This window comes from Thamnophis elegans, chromosome 5 (genome assembly GCF_009769535.1).
Source record: "Thamnophis elegans isolate rThaEle1 chromosome 5, rThaEle1.pri, whole genome shotgun sequence".
Classification (NCBI taxonomy): domain Eukaryota; kingdom Metazoa; phylum Chordata; class Lepidosauria; order Squamata; family Colubridae; genus Thamnophis; species Thamnophis elegans.
The window spans coordinates 80,106,533-80,124,543 of record NC_045545.1 but is presented as its reverse complement, the minus strand read 5'-3'; the positions used below and the strand labels follow the sequence as shown (position 1 = coordinate 80,124,543).

At 40.2% G+C, this 18,011-nt stretch overlaps 1 protein-coding gene across 1 annotated transcript in view; it reads left to right on the top strand.

Moving 5' to 3' along the window:
* Positions 1 to 18,011, top strand: part of NFATC2 (nuclear factor of activated T cells 2) — a 163,593-nt gene that overhangs the window by 56,375 nt on the left and 89,207 nt on the right. Inside the window, 2 exon segments of the mRNA XM_032218150.1 lie at positions 26 to 198; positions 17,411 to 17,551. Of these exon segments, the coding sequence (XP_032074041.1) occupies positions 26 to 198; positions 17,411 to 17,551 (314 nt within the window).

The window sequence follows — 18,011 nt, the reverse complement described above, 5'->3', positions numbered from 1 at the left end:
ATCCCGTTATTTGTTTGTTTCATAGCATTGACTGCGCAGGAATTCTCAAGCTGAGGAACGCAGACATTGAATTACGGAAAGGAGAAACCGATATTGGCCGAAAGAACACGCGTGTGCGATTGGTGTTCCGTGTGCACATCCCTGAATCTAGTGGCCGGATAGTTTCTTTGCAAGTTGCATCCAACCCCATTGAATGCTGTAAGTCATACTTTTCTGGCAATTTTATTTTTTCCAGTAACATTGTTTCTGAAACCCATAACTTTACAACAGAGGTCCCCCAAACCCCAGACTGCAGCCTGGCACTGGTCTGCAGCCCACCAAGAACTGGGCCACGCAAGCCCCATCTGAATCCCCATCCACATGGGATGTATGAGATCCACGCAGAGGTGATATTAGCAATAGCAATAGCAGTAGACTTATATACCGCTTCATAGGCCTTTCAGGCCTCTCTAAGCGGTTTACAGAGAGTCAGCATATTGCCCCCAACAATCTGGGTCCTCATTTTACCCACCTCGGAAGGATGGAAGGCTGAGTCAACCCTGAGCCGGTGAGATTTGAACCGCTGACCTGCTGATCTAGCAGTAGCCTGCAGTGCTGCATTTAACCACTGCGCCACCTTGGCTCTTCAACAGGTTCTGACCAGTTCTGGAGAACCGGCAGTGGAAATTTCGAGTAGTTCAGAGAACTGGTAAATAGCACCTCTGACTGGCCCTGCCCCATCTATTCTCTGTCTCCCGAGTCCCAACTGATTGGGAGGGAATGGGGATTTTGCAGTAACTTTCCCCTGAAGTGGAGAGAGAATGGAGATTTTACAGTATCCTTCCCCTGCCATGCCCACCAAGCCACGCCCACAGAACCGGTAGTAAAAAAATGTGCATCCCACCACTGGATCTAAGGCAACATGTGAAACCATACCTCCTACATGGAAAAATCACCCTTCACGGAATTGGCCCCTGGCGCCCAAAAGCTTGAGGGCCACTGTTTTGCACGACTGAAATACAGGAAGTGTAGGATTGAGACTGTCTGTCTTAAGGACAACCCGTAGATGCAAACAGGCCACCTATTATTAAAAATGGCAGATTGCTTTCTTCTTTCTCTAATCAATGAAGCATTGAAGCCATATAATGTTTACAGGAATGGCTGATAAGACAGCCTGTATGTTGAAAATGCGCAGTTTCAAGGGTTCCTGAAAGCATTGCATGGCTTCAGCCCTTTGTCTGTTCGAGAAGGGATCTGCTATTGGACTGCCTGTTACTACAAATCTGCTATTTGTAGTAACAGGCAGTCCATTTGTAAGTGCAAGATCTGACTTAAATGCAAAGTCGGATTAAAGACAGAGTTAGGGAACACAACTTGTTCTTCATTCAGGAACAGCCTTTAAATCTGGAAAACATGCTAAGCTCTTGCCAAAGGCAACCACCACTTTTTACTTCCTGTCTTTTAATCCTTAAGAGTTTGGGCTTTGATCATGTGTGATGCATCCTTATTTATCTGGGACTGTCTTACGAACTTGAAGATAAACTTCGTATTGCACCATTAACAGAGAGATGTTGCAAACTCACTGACTTATAAAAGAATGCCCAAATGTAGCAGCATTCTTCCAGAATAGATAGCTCAGTATGATTTTGTGCACATGCCTCTAAGATTGTCTGGTACTAAAAAAAAATTGGGAGTTTTCTAATTCTCACAGTGAATTCATCTTATAATTCCAAGCAGTATTCCAATTTAGACTTTAGGACTAGACACAGTTAAAGAGGAAAAAAGGGGGGTGGGTGTTGGGAAGAGGGATTTCCATTAAAAATCGTATCTAAATCAGGGATCACCAACCTTTTGCACCTCAGAGACCCCTAAATTCATAATTTTAAATCCCACAGACCAGTAATATGAACTGCCCAATGACTGGCTGGGTGGGCGTGGCTAGGTGGTCATGTGACTGGGTGGGCGTGGCCAACTCGATGTCACTCACATCAAGGAGCACCTTGCCAGTCTCTACTTGCCCCTCCTTTCCCAGCCACTCCTCACCTCCCCACCTGGGCTCCTTAGGGCCCCAACAGGAAGTAGTTGTTGGAGCTAAGCAGCCACCACGAGAAAGAGTTGACAAAACAGCTGGCTCAATTCAAATTGGATATGACCGAGAAGGAGGCTCAATAGAAGCACCTCACTGAGGACTACGAGCATATGCTTTACAAGCATAGGGAAGACTTGCGGGAGTGCAAGGCCAGATACCTGGAGGCTCAGCAGGCTGAGATGGTCAGCCAGTTCCAGGCCATGATGCAGTCCCACTGGTACAAGGTCCTTCGGCTTGTCGCCACCAGCCACACTTCCAGCCTTCCCCCAAAGCTCCGACCCAGGAGGCTGCAGCAGACCTCAAGTTGGAGTTTCTGCCCCCCTCCGACCCACACAAAAAGACACTGAAGGGGGAGACTCTCTGCAGCAATACAAACATTCATTAGACATATCCATCCCAGGGGGCATAGTTTGAGTACCCCTGATTTAGTGCAATATAAACAATGCAAATAATTTTTCTGCGGATCACCAGTTGGTGACCACTGATCTAAACAATACATGAAGTATAGTGTACTCTCCCATCATGTTTTCCATGGGGACAATGTCCTGGGCTTTCTGGTAGGTGAGCCTCCTCTTAAATAAGCTACTTTATCTTCCCTTGAGATAGGAGGATGTTAAAAATATTTATGGGTCCGTTTGATGAGTTGAGACCTGTGTCATGGCCTCATTCTAAGCACCACAAAGGAGGCTTAGTCATTTTGGGAGAACTTACCCTCGTGACCATCTTTTCTCATCCTGTATTGTATTTTTGTTAGTAACTTGAGTTTTCTCGGTGGTTTGGGGATTTCATAGTTTAACAAATCATTTTTACATCTCATCGTATGACTGATATTAGTGTACAATACACTACATATTAGTGTAACAATGAACCATCTGAGAAAGGAGGCTTTGAAAGATCTGCTCTGTGGTTTTTTGATCACAGCAAAATGCTTTCCCTAAGACACATTTGTATTGGAGATGCACCCTGTTAAAATGGGGTTAGGTTTGCAATTGAATCATCTGTAAAAGTTTTATTATCAGTTGTTGGTGTTTGTTTTCTTGGATGAGGACAAGATCCATATATTTTTATGTTCTATTTCTGTTGTATCCTGATAAGTCAATCTATAAGTGTGTTTGTGACAATGTGTTACTGCTTATGGTTTGCATGTGGTATCAAAATTGGATTGTCTCTTTCCATGAAGATTTCCTTTAGTTAATCTGCCTGCTCATTGTAAATTGGATGAAGAATTTAACCATTTCTTAAAACACACACATACAACATATACCCTCACTTACAAATTTTGGGCAATTCTTGGACTCATAGTTTAATAGTATCAGTATGCATCTTGGTGCTTTGACTGACATTCTTTTTTAAAAAAATATTGATATTTAGTAAGAATGTTATATAAAGCAAAAGAAAAGCCTAAGGGAAAGAAAGGAAATATTATAAAAGGTGACTTCCTACTTTCTCTTCAGCAGATAATTATCTTATAATCCCTCTTCTGAGATGTTATACACATTCCTTCAGTCTATCACTGAAATCTACATTTTAACATTGTTCACCAAATGTGCACATTTTCTCCTTATTCTTTGTATTGATGATGTTTCTTAGTTACAGCATTGCTGTAAGTAGATTTGATGAACAGCAAGCTTTTAGGGACACTGTGGCTCAATGGCTAAGACACTGAGTTTGTTGATCAGAAAGATTGGCAGTTCAACGGTTCGAATCCCTAGCGCTGTGTAACCGAGTGAGCTCCTGTTATTTGTTCCACCTTCTGCCAACCGAGCAGTTTGAAAGCATGTAAAAATGCAAGTAGAAAAATAGGAGCCACCTTTGGTGGGAAGGTAATAGCGTTCCATGTGCCTTCGGTGTTTAGTCATGTTGGCCACATGACCACAGACGTGTCTTCGGACAGCGCTGGCTCTTTGGCTTTGAAATAGAGATGAGCACCGCCCCCTAGAGTCGGGAATGACTAGCACATATGTGCAAGGGGAATCTTTATCTTACCTTTAAGCTGGCTAGAGATGTGTGGCCAACCCCATTAAAATAGTTGATCAGAACTGTCATTCCTTATACTTGATGAATGGGGATGGGGGTCATGTGAACATGTTTGTAAGGTCAAAAGGCAGTTATTATCTCTGGAATTATAAAACAGGTAGAGTTCTCCAATTTCTCACATCAGTATGTTGTCAGCCCTGGAGGACATATTTTTCTTAGATTCTTCAGGGCTGCCACATTTAGTGTTGTGGGAAACTGGGAGGGGGGATTACATGGAGTCACAGGGATATCTAGCCTAAATAACATTCCCTTCTCAGAGAGTCAAGGACATTCGGCCTGCACCTGGAGTGGCGTGACTGGGAGACACCTCCAATTGGAACAGTGCATTGATTGGACCATGTGATGGACATATGGGTGCAGGGGGAAGGGACTTGGACTTTCTTTTGGGTGGGGAAAAGCTGGAATCTTTCAGATTTGGGTTTTCCCAGATGTGCCAATATGGCATCGCTAATAAAATGGATTTTTGAGGAGTGCTGGCCTTGCAGTCTTCTTTCGTTGGGGATGTTACTTGAAACTCTGACATATGTAAAGTTGTATCTTTACAAACAGGGATTCTCTTTACTAGCAAACCACTCAGGGACTGGTGTTGTAGACATCAATCCCAGGAGAAAACTCACAGAAATAGTAGTGTTATTAGTTAGTTCATCTGTTGCTCCCACTAACTGTAGTCCCTTGAGTTGGTGGTTGCTAGCCACAAAGCATCTAAAAGCTCCAAGGAGATCAGCAGCTGCAAAGAAATAAGAACCAACTTGAGTAGAGATGTCATATTCCCCATCACGAGTCTTAAGGGATGTGCTCTTTCATAATTGAAAGGGTGAGGATTATAAACTCGGGATGATTATAAAGTAAGGTACTAAGAAGCTGCCTGTATGGGAAGTGAAAAATAAACACTCTCTTGATCTGAGATTAATTCATAACAATTACATGAAAATATCCATGTTCACCTCATAGTCTCAGTATGGAATTTGTTCATCCTTGCCATGTTCTGTGAGCTTTTTCCAACTTCCCACTCCAGTTTTACAACCTTGACCTATCAATCAAATTTTGTCCAAATTAGATTTTGCTCAGCATTTTGCTTTTAAATCAGATGGTGTTGATTGAAGACAGATGGGGCAGGTCTACCTGCGGCTGGATATTTGTGATGAATGATGTCTCCAAAGGAATCTCTTTGTGTAGATTTTTCTCAGAAATCTGGCAGCAATATGGAGTGAAAGAAATCATTTTCCTTGAATAGCTGAAAGATAAGGTGCAATGTTTGAACAAGAACACATGATGTGTCGAGAGTAAAGATGATGACCCTTGATGAAAAGGGAGAAGATTTGTTGCCAAAGCAACAAAAAGGGAAACATTGCTTGAGTCAAACAATGAGGGAGGATTACAAAAACATCTCAAACACCCCTAAGAAAGTCTTTAGTTTGAAACCCTGGAAAGCTGCTATCAATTAGGGTAAATGAGAACTGCCTAATTTCTACCGAAGACCACACCTGAATCTTTGAATGACATGATGGGAGCACAGTATCTGATAGCCACGGTGAGAAGGGAATGGTGCATTTAATAACCCTGTGGTCTGAACTAGCAGGACTTTTAGGTCTTATCTTTTCCTTCTGCAGATATTCAGTACTATTATTGGAGCAAAGTTACCTTTTTAAAAATTCCTCTCTCAAGATTTATGGGATAAATGTTGACATGTCTCTAATTTACTTTCAAAGGCATTTCTTGATTTGGATGAAATTGGATTAAGTCACTTCTTTTAAAACAACCCCCTTGGAAGTTTCTCCTTTTTAAATTTTTCTCCCCTCCTCTTTTCCAATAAAATTGAGATAGCCTGCATTTATGATATGTGGCATATTTGCAAGGGCAGTGGAAAGAATGTTTTCATCTTGGCAAACCTTCTGCAGCTTTCCTGCAACAAAGAAAGCCAACTGGGAGATTGGCAACAGAAGTCTAGTTAAAGAGTAACAATGAACTATTCTGAGGATTCTTAGGAGATTCATCAGCCTGCTGTTTTCAGGCAGGGCATTACAAGGGCTGTCCATTTTCAGTAATTTTTCTCAAAATCAATGCCCTTCCTTCCTTCCTTCCTTCCTTCCTCAAATTACATTCGTGCTACTTCAATAACTCTTCCATTAAGCCTTTCTCTCAAGCAAGCTTAGGTACATTGTTTACTATGAAAATCAATAGTATAGATGCAAATGGAAGTATTTTCCATAAATGAATGTCGTTTGCATAGGAGGAAAATTATTATAGCAGGAACAAAAATACGTTGTTATTCTAGAGGGGAAAATATGGATAGATGAGCAAAGTGCAGTAGTGTAATAATTCATCTCCTTTGAGATCTATTTAGGGTACATATTTACATAATAAATATTTTTATTCACACAATAGTGGTGATGAGTGAAAAATGTTTTAAAAAATAGGTAGTCTGGTTTTCTAATAACTCAACAATAAAAGTACATCTTGATTAAAGAATCAGCTCTTTTCCCAAAATCGTTTATATATTTTTCTACAGTGTCCCTTTCTAATTTTATGATCTAGAATCTTGGTTTTAAATTAAATTAATCTGAGTTCTTTTAAGTTCAGCTCCATAGAGATAGTCCTCAACTTACAACCAATTCATTTAGTAACTATTCAAAGTTACAATGGCGCTGAAAAAATGTGATTTACAACCGTTCCTTGCAGTTATGATTGTCACAGCATTCCCAAGGTCATATAATCAACAGTATTTATGACGGTTACAGATTCCTGGAGTCATGTGACTTTCCCGCCTAGTTTCTGGCAAGCAAATTCAATGGGAAAACCAGATTTGCTTAATGACCGCATGGTTCACTTAACAACTTCAGTGATTCACTTAACTACCATGGCAAAAATGGTTATAAAATTGGGTGTGATTCCCTTAACAACTCCCATACTTAGCAATGGAAATTCTGGTCTCAATTGTGTTCATAAGTCAAGAATTACCTATTGTAAGGGTTCCAAGTAATAGTCCCATAGCAAGCAAAACTTCAAGGCGAGTTCACAAATCTGGTGAAAACCGTCTCGGGAGGTTCCCGTGGTTTTCACCTAATTAAAAGAGAAAGTTTTCCCACAAGCCCAAACAACCAGTCACATGGTCCAATCAAGATGCTGTATAGTTGTCAGTGGCAGTGGTGACCTCACTGCTCCTTTTATCGTCCAGAGAATGTCCTTGATTCTCAAGACAAAGTATTTTATTTTAGCTACACAACCCCCTCTATCTCTAATCCCCCCTCCCTTTTCCTCAGCTCCAGTGTGGCAACACTGAAGCTCCAATTTGGCTCCATTCAAGTCAGCTTCAGGGTTGACACCAGAGGTGAGTTCCTAATGGTTCGGATCAGTTCAGCCGAGTTGGTAGTAACTCGGCCTGCCACGCCCCTGAATCAGTTCTCTCAGCGGTGCCATAGGCGCCAGCATCTTGTTTTTTGCTTCTGCATATGAACATTTTTTAGCATTACGCATGCGCACATAGTGCACATCAAGCATGCATACACACTAAGCACGGCCCTGAGCGAACTGGCAGTAGCAGCAGCTGGAACCCACCCCTGGTTGACATCTACATTCTATCAGTTCTAATCAGCTTGGAGCTTTCATTGGGCTCCCGAATTCCTAACACTCTTGAGTTCACACTTTAAACACAGTAGGAAGGAGAAGCCTAATATAAATTGCAAAATTATCTTGAGCTTAATCCTAGAGTGATTGCCACCATGGGAGCCATAGCTTGTATTCAGAGGGCCCTGTATCATCCACAGGGCCCACTTAAATATATAAACAACTGTCACACCTATTATTGGAATTTCTGCTTGAAATATGAAACAGTCTAGTCTTGTCTATTCTGTTGCTTTTAATGCTTGCCTGCAGTTCTGGGAGTTAAAGCCATGACTTGTGGGAAATGGTAGGTTGTAAAAAGTTGAGTGATTATTTTTGAATAATGGGTGCAGGTTGAGGGTGGGAAGAGGGAGAAATAGCACAGGGAGGCCTATTGCTTCCATATTGTAGACTTCATAGAAGCATCTAGTTAACTATTGCTGGATATAAGATTGGAAGTTTTTTGGATGTTGTCCTGGTAGAGAAAAAAATCTTCTTACATTCCTGTTAGAAATCTTAGCTGCACCCTAGTTTTAATTTCTGACACACCAGCAAACATTACTTTGACCATTACAATCCCTTCTCCTTTTACCTCTCCTGCTTTTAGATTAGAAGACATCCCTTCTAATCTAAGATAAGCAGAGAAATAGAAGCCAGAATCCCCTTTGGAATCTGTTTTATATAGTACGGTTATGCCGTAGGAATGGCACTTCTATCTCCACTTTCAATAATTGGAGTAGGTGCTGGTTTTGATAGTGCTGCTACGCAGCCAGTGTGACTCATTCAAACAAATAGAGGCAGCTATGGACAAATAAGGATCACTTCATTGAAGCACTATAGGTCCTTAGAGCCTCATGACTGATTTATAATCCTGTCCTCCCCTAACAATTGAACAGCCTACTGAAGAGAAGGCTCAGGGGGGACATGATAACCATCTTCCATTATTTCAAGGGCTGCCAATACTTCAATATTTGAAGGGGTGTGAAGGGAAGAGGAAAAAAAGGATAATTTTGCTGACAGTGAGAATGATTAATAAATAAGACAGTCCGTCCCCCCCCGAGTTGTGGGTGTTCCATTGCTGGAGGTTTTCAAGAAAAGACTGGACACCCATTTGTGTGGGGTGGTATAAGGCTGTGATGGAGAACCTATAACATGCACGCCATAGGTGGTACACAGAGCCCTCTCTGCAAGTACGCCAGTTGTCATCCCAGCCCAGCTCCACCGCGCATGTTTGTGCACTTCCCACCGGCCAGCTGGTCTTCAGGTCTCTGTTGCGCATGCGTGGGGGCAGGGCCTTCCCCGATCTCTGCAGTCCCCCCCCCAGTGCACCCTAGCTTTCTCCTGCACCTCTGCCTCCCGTGCCGTCCCCGATCACAGCATGTTCCACCTTCTGCAGGTGCCTCTCCATGGCAGAAATGGAGGAGAAAGCTAGGGTGCACTGGGGGGAGAAACTCCAGAGATCGGGGAAGGCACGGGAGGAAGGAATGCAGGAGAGGGGGCAGGGTGCATGCATAGGGAAAATGCACGCATGCGTGGGGGCAGGGCGCATGCACGGGGGGTGCTTGTATTGCATTTTGGGGATTGGGGCATGTGCATGTGTGCACTTTAAGCATTCAGCACCAAAAAGATTAACCATTACTGGTATAAGGACTTTCTGACCTGGGAAAGGTATTGGACTAGAAGACCCCCAAGGTCCCTTCCAGCCCTATGATTCTATGGTTTCTATGAAAATCCATCTATAGAGCTTAGATTCAAGAGGAAATGAGTTACAAGGGTGAATCCAATACTTGTATATACTAGGGAAGAGAGGTTTCTGCCTAGCCAATGGACAGCGTAGTTCACATTCAATACATTGTGGGGTAATTGTGTGATATTTCCCATGCTAGAAGCTGTGGCATGGAAGTTCACATAGATAGCATTGGTTTTATGTGAATGATTGATGAACTGTTACTTTATCTCATTTCAAGATGTGAAAGAACTTTACTCGAATTCCTTTCTGGGAGAGAATTTGGGTTTTTCTCGCACCAAAGATCTGTGGCGGGACAACTGGTATTTGCCATCTAAAATTCAGTTAGTATTTGTCCTTCCCCAATGGGGGAAAAAAAGACTGAAATAAAAGAAACCAGGATGGCCCAAAATGTTGCTCTTCTTTTTCTTTTCAAAAGAAAAAAAATGCCCTGAAACATTTTTCCCTAGACATTTATTTTCTCCATAGACATTGATTTTCCTTGGTAGCGTTTCCTAAATTGACCATATAAATTTGCAATATTTCATAATCACATGCTCAGTCAAAAAGTGTTACATCAAATCAGCAGCATTTGAGAAAAACCTTACACCGCTTTGAGCTTGTTTGGGGGTAGGCTGCTGGGAGGAGAAAGAAAGGTGGAAACACTTAGTACCGCCTACCATTTCAAAAATTAGATAAAACCATCATTGCTTCGAAACAGACATGCCAATTTGATGTCCCAATGTTTTGATTAAAACGTCTGGATTTAAATGTGCTGGAACAGATATCTGCTCTTTGAAACAGGGAATGAAAGAGTCCATTCTGTCTACCGGGATAAAACACATGGATTTCCCAAAATAAAATAAATATATTCAGAATAAAACTTAGGAGTGGTGCCTAGGGGTGGAGATCTCATCTCACAATCAGGAGACTGTGAGTCAGAGGTGGGTTGCTAATTTTTTTTACTACTGGTTCGGGAGTGCTCACACACACACACTTGCATGCATGAGCGATGCTTCTGCACATGCGCTGAAGCATCCGGGCGGGAGGGCGGAACCTCCAACTGCCGCTACTACTGATCCGGCTGATCCGCGCCAAACTGGCAACAACCCACCTCTGCTGTGAGTTCGATCCTAGGTAGAGGCAGATATTTCTCTCTCTGGGCACAATGAGAATATATCTGTTGAACAAATCTCTGCATTGGCGACAGGAAGGGCATCCGGCCAGTAAACACTCAGCTCCATTCACTTGCCCAGACTCCACCCCACGAGAGATTACGCGGTCATTAATGAAGATGATGATATTCAGAAGCAAACTTCTGCTTATGTCTCATCTACAGTAATTTTAACTATTCTCTAGAAATGATAAGTCATCCATCTAGCCTGTGAGATTATGAATTAGTTGTTTTTAGACTGTAAAAAAGAGAAGGTTAGTAATATATGGTAATGGTGAAAGCTTCATTAACAGAAATTGCCTAGAATTCTGCTGGTGGCTGTTGCTATTGAAAATAAACACCCAAACTAGATAACTCAATGGTGTTGTGTACAGAGCTCTTAAACTGTAATAGTTATATGAAGTGCCAGCTCCTGAGGGGAAGAGAAGGAGCATGTGAAATTGTAAATCTAAATTTTACTGATTCCTAAGCCCTAGGAATAAGAATCAAGACAGCTTATCCATCCACCCTGAATCAGTCTATGCCAATATAATTCATCAATTTTAACAAATTAAAAAAATATATTTGTAGGTCAGCCACCAGGAATGCAAATAAATTAAAATTATATTAAATTGAATTTCATTTTGTTCTGCCCTTACAGTATCTACTTCCTTGTCCGGCCTGATCTGCTCTGCTATATTTGTATGTCTACAAATGCTGAGTTTGGGTATATGTAGCATGCTTGTATAGCTGTTCATATTCCAGAGCATAGTTTATTTGGAGTAAATATTGCTAAGTATTTTTTTTCCTCCTGTGAACTGAAAATTAGTGAAAGTTTGCTCTCTCTGGATTGGTAGGGGCAACTATGATTCACATAAGGCGTTTCTCTTTGCCTTGGCAGTGTAGAAAAGAAGAAATAAATAAATTTGTTGTCTAAAATGTGGTTAGGTGTAACAGGGCCAACAAGTCCTTTTTTCATGATTTTATTATTAGTATGTTTTATGCGTTGCAGACGTTTAAAGCTGGCTTTTTATGTTTTCGTTTCTATTTGTATCTTGCACATTGTTTGCTTTCCCTGTTGAGTAAGGGACACTGATGGGCACAACAAATTAGTGACATTGGCTAACCATTAACTGCATCAGCCCATCTTCAGCCTTGCCTCCCGTAAACACTGACCTACATGCAGAGCATAAATCAGTAGTTCTCAATCTTTTCTTCATCATGGACTCACTTTAAATATCTTTTGTGGCTATGGACCATGGCCACAAGACCCCCAAGATTTAAGATTTAAACCATAACATTTCTTTAAGACCCCCTGTGACAAGATTGTGGCTCCCAGGTTGAGAACTGCTGGCCTAAATAATGACTTGGTATAAAGGAATTTTCCTGATGGATCAAATGTCTGCTTCTTTTCTAAAGATATTGATCCGTCTCCATGAAATAAGCATCTAGACGCCATGGTGGCGCGGTGGTTAGAATACATATTGCAAGCTAATTCTGCCAACTGCCAGCAGTTTGAATCTCTCTGGCTCAAAGTTGACTCAGCCTTCCATCCTTCCGAGGTTGGTAAAATGAGGACCCAGATTGTTGGGGATACTATGCTGACTCTGTAAAATACTTAAAGCACTGTGGAGAAGTATATAAGTCTAAGTGCTACTGTTGTTGCTTTGGTTTTCCTAAGAGTAGCACCTCTGGGAGATCTGCACTTTGAATATGGACCATAACTTGATGACAGAATGCATATTTGACTATAGAAACTTCCAGGTTCAGTTCTTAGTACTTCCACCGAAGCAAACTTTAAGTAGAATGATGCTTGTTTGAATGTGTGGAAAGCCATTCAAACTTGCAGCTGAGGCTAAAGTCCCAAAGTCCTTCAAATAGTATGGCCATTGCAGAGAATTCTGAGAGTGCACACATCTGGAAGTTGCAAAGATGGGGAAATGTTGAATGAGACCAATTATATAATTTGGTCAAAATAATCTAATTTTATTGATTAGACATCTGAGTATACATTGGTGTGTTGTCATAAGGCTGCTTTCTGTATCTTGTGAATATTCTTATACAATATATCACAGAAGTGAGTACACACCTTCACATTTTGTAAATATTTAAGTATAACTTTTGCCAGCAGTTTAGACATTAATGGCTGTGTGTTGCGTTATTTTGAGGGGACAGCACATTTACACTGTTATACAAGCTGTAAACTCACTACTTTTCATTGTAGACATGTGTCATTGTAGCTCTCAAAAGAGAAGAATATTTTGATTTAGTTTATTAAATAATATTTTAATAACTTTCTTGGTCTATCATATACACACACATACCTACATAACGTATGCATTTATTTGTATATTTTTGTTCATTTTGATCAAACAACATGCATTTGAATGCACATCAATATTGGATCAGCCATGTTTTAAAGGTGGAAATTAATTTAAAATAGTTTTAAAAGCTTAGGGGGAAGGACATTTGCTTAATTCTGAAAAGGTAACAATATAGGCATCTAGCAAGTCTTGTAGAAGGAATTCCACAGTGACAAATGTTCTTTCTCCAGTCATTACCCACTCAACCTCTGTCAGAAAACACACAAAGAAAAGCACTTGTAGGTTGATTGGCAGATTGGCTTCTTTCAAATTATTATAAATAAATTATTGCAGTTTACTCTTGTAATTCTACATTTTTTATGTGTCTTTAGGAAAGGATTTCCCCCTTCAAGGGAAACCATAACTAAACCATCTAGCTTGAGCTAGTAAAAGATATCTCACTGAAATATTTCCCACAAGATACTGTAGCAAATCTGAATCTATGAATAAGAATATTTGCAAGTTAAGAATCTTATTTTAAACCCTAAGCAAAGTAAATACATTTTCTGAAAACCATAGGTAGAACATAGAATATAGAATAATAGAGTTGGAAGCAACCTTCGAGTCTAGTCCAACTTCCTGCTTAAGCAGAAGAGCCTATAGCATTTCAGACAAATGGTTGTCCAGTGTCTTAATGGTCTTGGAAGGTACTCAATTTCTGCTGGCTATAAGTTCCTCCTTTACCAGTTACACTCCTTTTAACTCTCTCTTTCTCATTAGTGAAGTTAAACAAAAATATGAATTCCTTAGTACAATGAAAGAGGATGTGCATTACTGTGACTACAATCTCTGTTTCTTTACCTGAAAACTTTGATCATGGCATGGATAGATCTATTACTGGAACTACATTGAGATTTTCTCCAGAACTTTCTAAACTCAAAATTAGCTCTATAAAGTTATTCTCAAGACACCATTTAAACTTTTGAATATTGTAGCTGGATTTACTTATTTATTTTTAGATATCATTTAACCTTGTATTTTCAGAACCATAAATCTTCTGTTTTGTGGTAAATCCAATTATTAACTCATCAGGACAGTTACTGTTTACAAAGAATGATTAATCATACATACCATGTGGAAGAAATAAGCAACTTCTGTGAAAGTAATCTCGGCATAAACTACTGGCAGCTTTGTGGGCCAGCTGTGTGAATAATAAAGAATGAAGTGCAATAAGTTAAAAAGAGAAGAAGAAACACGTCCCACGTTAACAAATTACTGTGATCACTTCTGAACTATAATTTGAGGTTAATTTTAATCACCCAAGGAATGGGTGCAGCCCACTGAATATTAATAGATATTCTGCTAGTTCTCTGAAATTTAATATATATGCATTTAGTAATAGAACTGTACTGAGTTTCATGTCTGCAATAAACCTTTGTTCTAAATTTAAGTTTGGGAATCCTTTCGTGATTGTTACAACCAAGTTAAATTTAATAGGCTCAGAGCAAAAACTTTTTCAGGCAGAAATCTAAAGACATGATGTTCTCTAGATGTGTTGAGCAACTCATATCAACACAATCAAAATACTTATAGATTATTATTCTCCAATATAACTGGATATCATTAGACTGCATCACAGTACACCTAATCAACAACAGACCTCTTCTCCCAATGTAATCTTGCTGTCTGTACCTAAAGGGTTAGCAGCACTGAGGCAAACAACAACAACAACAACAACCTTGGTCAGAGATATTCAGAAAGATGGCCCTGTAGTCAAAAGGCAGTTCTGATCTAGCTTAATTCTGCTATTATTTTTCATGTTTTATGTATTCAAGCTTGAATATCAGCTTTTAGATTAAGCATGGAAGCCATTCCCAAAACATAAAAAAGTTTCTTTCTATGTCAGTTTTAAAAAAAGGTCTCTTTAAAGACAATTCCTACTTAAGAGCAATAGCACTTAGACTTATATACCACTTCACAGTACTTTACAGTCCTCTTTAAGTGGTTTACAGAGTCAGCATATTGCCCCAAGAGTCTGGGTCTTCCTTTTAAGTGACCTTGGAAGGATGGAAGGCTGAGCCAACCTTGACCCGGTGAGTAACGAGCTTCTGGCAGTCGTCAGAATTAGCCTGCAATACTGCATTTTAATCACTGCACCACCACAGGTTTTTCAAAAGACAAAATACACAAAAAAGCACCTTTGGGACAACTATGACCTGGATGATTGAGAATTTCCATATAGACTATCTAAATGAATGGCCCTTAGTGCTCTCTGAGCTTGGTTGTTTACTTGCAGATGTTTCATTACCCAAACTAGGTATCATCATTGGTGCTAGTAAGGAATGGGGTTTCTCTCAGTTTATATTCTAGTGGGCAAGCCCACTAAATTGAGAGAACACTAAGAGCCGAGGTGGCGCAGTGGTTAGGGTGCAGTACTGCAGGCCACTTCAGCTGACTGTTATCTGCAGTTCAGCGGTTCAAATCTCACCGGCTCAAGGTTGACTCAGCTTTCCATCCTTCCGAGGTGGGTGAAATGAGGACCCAGATTGTAGGGGCAATATGCTGACTCTGGAAACCACTTAGAGAGGGCTGAAAGCCCTATGAAGCGTTATATAAGTCTAACTGCTATTACTATTGCTATTGCTACTAAGGACCCCTCAAATATTCTCTCTTACTGGTACAATACTTAAAGAAACATTTGAAAACAGTTAGTTATATTCCGATCCATGGTTTTATCCAGAAATTATACATTTCATTCATTAAAAATATCTAGACAGTATTTTCCATTATCTCTACTCTCTAGTAGCCACTGTAAATTGGGAGATTAGCACATCTACTCTGCTCATAGTGTAGTTCTCACATCCTGCTCATCATTTAGAAAGCTACTGTTCTCACTTCCTCTAAAAACTGGGCATGATTAAACTTTCAAATGGAGAAATTGTGAAGAGTTTGCCATCAGTTTTATGTATCAGTGTGCAAACTGTGGACCAAATGATGGTATCTCTAACAATGATGTTTGCTAGTGGCATATTTTGGAGACATTCTTTAGCTATTGTTCATTTCAAGCAGGAGTGATAGGAAATGCCCATCTTTAAGCAGAAGGGCTGCACAAATTAGTTTGCAATCCACAAATCAAGACAAAGCACAAGTAGATAATTAAGTAGATTATTAAGATGTTGAACAAAATTCAGGAGTTTGAGAATTCAGATTTTGAACTTCTAGATAGCTTAATCTAAACAACAGCTTGAGAGGTATTAGGAACAGCCCAAAGAAAATATTTGATTTTTTCCAGCTGTTTCAATGGTGAAAGAAAAAGAACCCAAAACAATCTGGTGAAATTCTGAAAATTTCATTACTCCAAGGAATAGTCCAGCGAGGAAACTAGCTGGATCTTTATTATGCTGTGGATGGACCTTTTGTGAGCAAGATGTCTTTCCTTATGGCAAGTGATTGGTTTAGATAAATTTTTAAGGGTCTTTGTTGATTGTTCTGTGAATTTAAGTAAGAAGGGATTTGAAGCTCAAAGTTTGCCTGGCTAGTTTGAATCTCTGAATTCAGTCACTCCCTCTCTACCTCTTTCCAATCCTTTCTTTCCCTTTGAAAGATTGCATTGCAAAGGCGGAGGGGTTAAATGCAAAAGTGCTATATAGAATGCTTCACACCTTTTAAATGCACATCAAAGGTGCCTTACAAGGAGAAACCATTGGACTTTCCACAACACCTTTTCCTGCAATTTAGCTGCCTGTCTCAGATTCCTCTGCTTTCACTTATCCCAGTGAAATACGAGATAAAGTATGTTCTAGCTACTTAGCTGATTGGAAAGTTGTCCTGTTCCATCTCGGAATGAGTTATGTTTCAGCTCACTGTAAAGAATTTGGGCCCATGGATTGAAATTGAGTCTGTAGGTGGCAATTTTAGGTTTCATGATTGTAACATATGTACAATTGAATATTTGGCCATTGGCTTGGAATGAAACATGGGCTGATTCCAGTTCTGAGTTGTTGTTTGTTAGAGACAAGGAGTAAGGCCAGTAGAGCTGTAGTTCTGGAATCAGTTCCTAATTATTATTTGGAGTTCTGGAATCAGTTCCTAATTATTATTTCTGTACATATTTATATTTCCTCTTTTATTTTTAAGTCCTTAATTGAAAAAGTCCCCCAGATGAGTGGCAGGGTGACCTAGAGGTGAAGATGCTTGCCTTCCACTTAGAAGGTTGAGAGTTCAGTCCTAGACAGCAACAGATATTTCTCTATCGGGATGCAAATAGAAAATATCTGCTGCAAACTCCACATAGGTTTCAGGAAGGGCATCCGGCCAGTAAACTCTCAGCTCCATCCAATTGCCCTGACTCCACCCCGATAAAATGGATCACAGGGTCATAGAAAAAAAAAGAGTCTTCCAGATAAGTTCTTTGACAATGAGAAAATGGCAATATTGATAAAATATAACCTGTGGGTACTTCTTAAATTTCCCAATTTTTAAAAAAATATTTAATTTAATTCCAGTCTGTATTTTGTCCATAGCCCAACGGTCAGCTCATGAACTTCCAATGGTTGAAAGACAAGATGTGGACACCTGCCTTGTATACGGTGGACAGCAAATGATTTTAACCGGCCAGAACTTTACAGCAGAATCCAAAGTCATCTTTACAGAGAAGACACCAGGTATGGCATCCTTTTCATTCTTTCTCCCATTTGGCTGATTAAGGAAAGCCATGTCTTGAAGGACCCAGTCTTAAAAATAATGTTAAAATAGGGCCAGCAACTGTAGGTAAGGAAGTTCTTTTATGATAATTCTTTTCACAAAGGCAGTCAGAAAGAAACAGTGAGGCAGTATGGTAGCTTAGTATCCCATTTTTAGCACCAAGCAACCAAACCTGAACAAAGAGGTTGGAGATTTTCATCTGGAATCTGGATGATCATGCTCATCAGTATATGAGCATATCCAGGAGCCGAGGTGGCGCAGTGGTTAAATGCAGCACTACAGGCTACTTCAGCTGACTGCAGTTCTGCAGTTCGGCTGTTCAAATCTCACCGGCTCAGGGTTGACTCATCCTTCCATCCTTCCAAGGTGGGTAAAATGAGGACCCGGATTGTTGTTGGGGGCAATATGCTGACTCTGTAA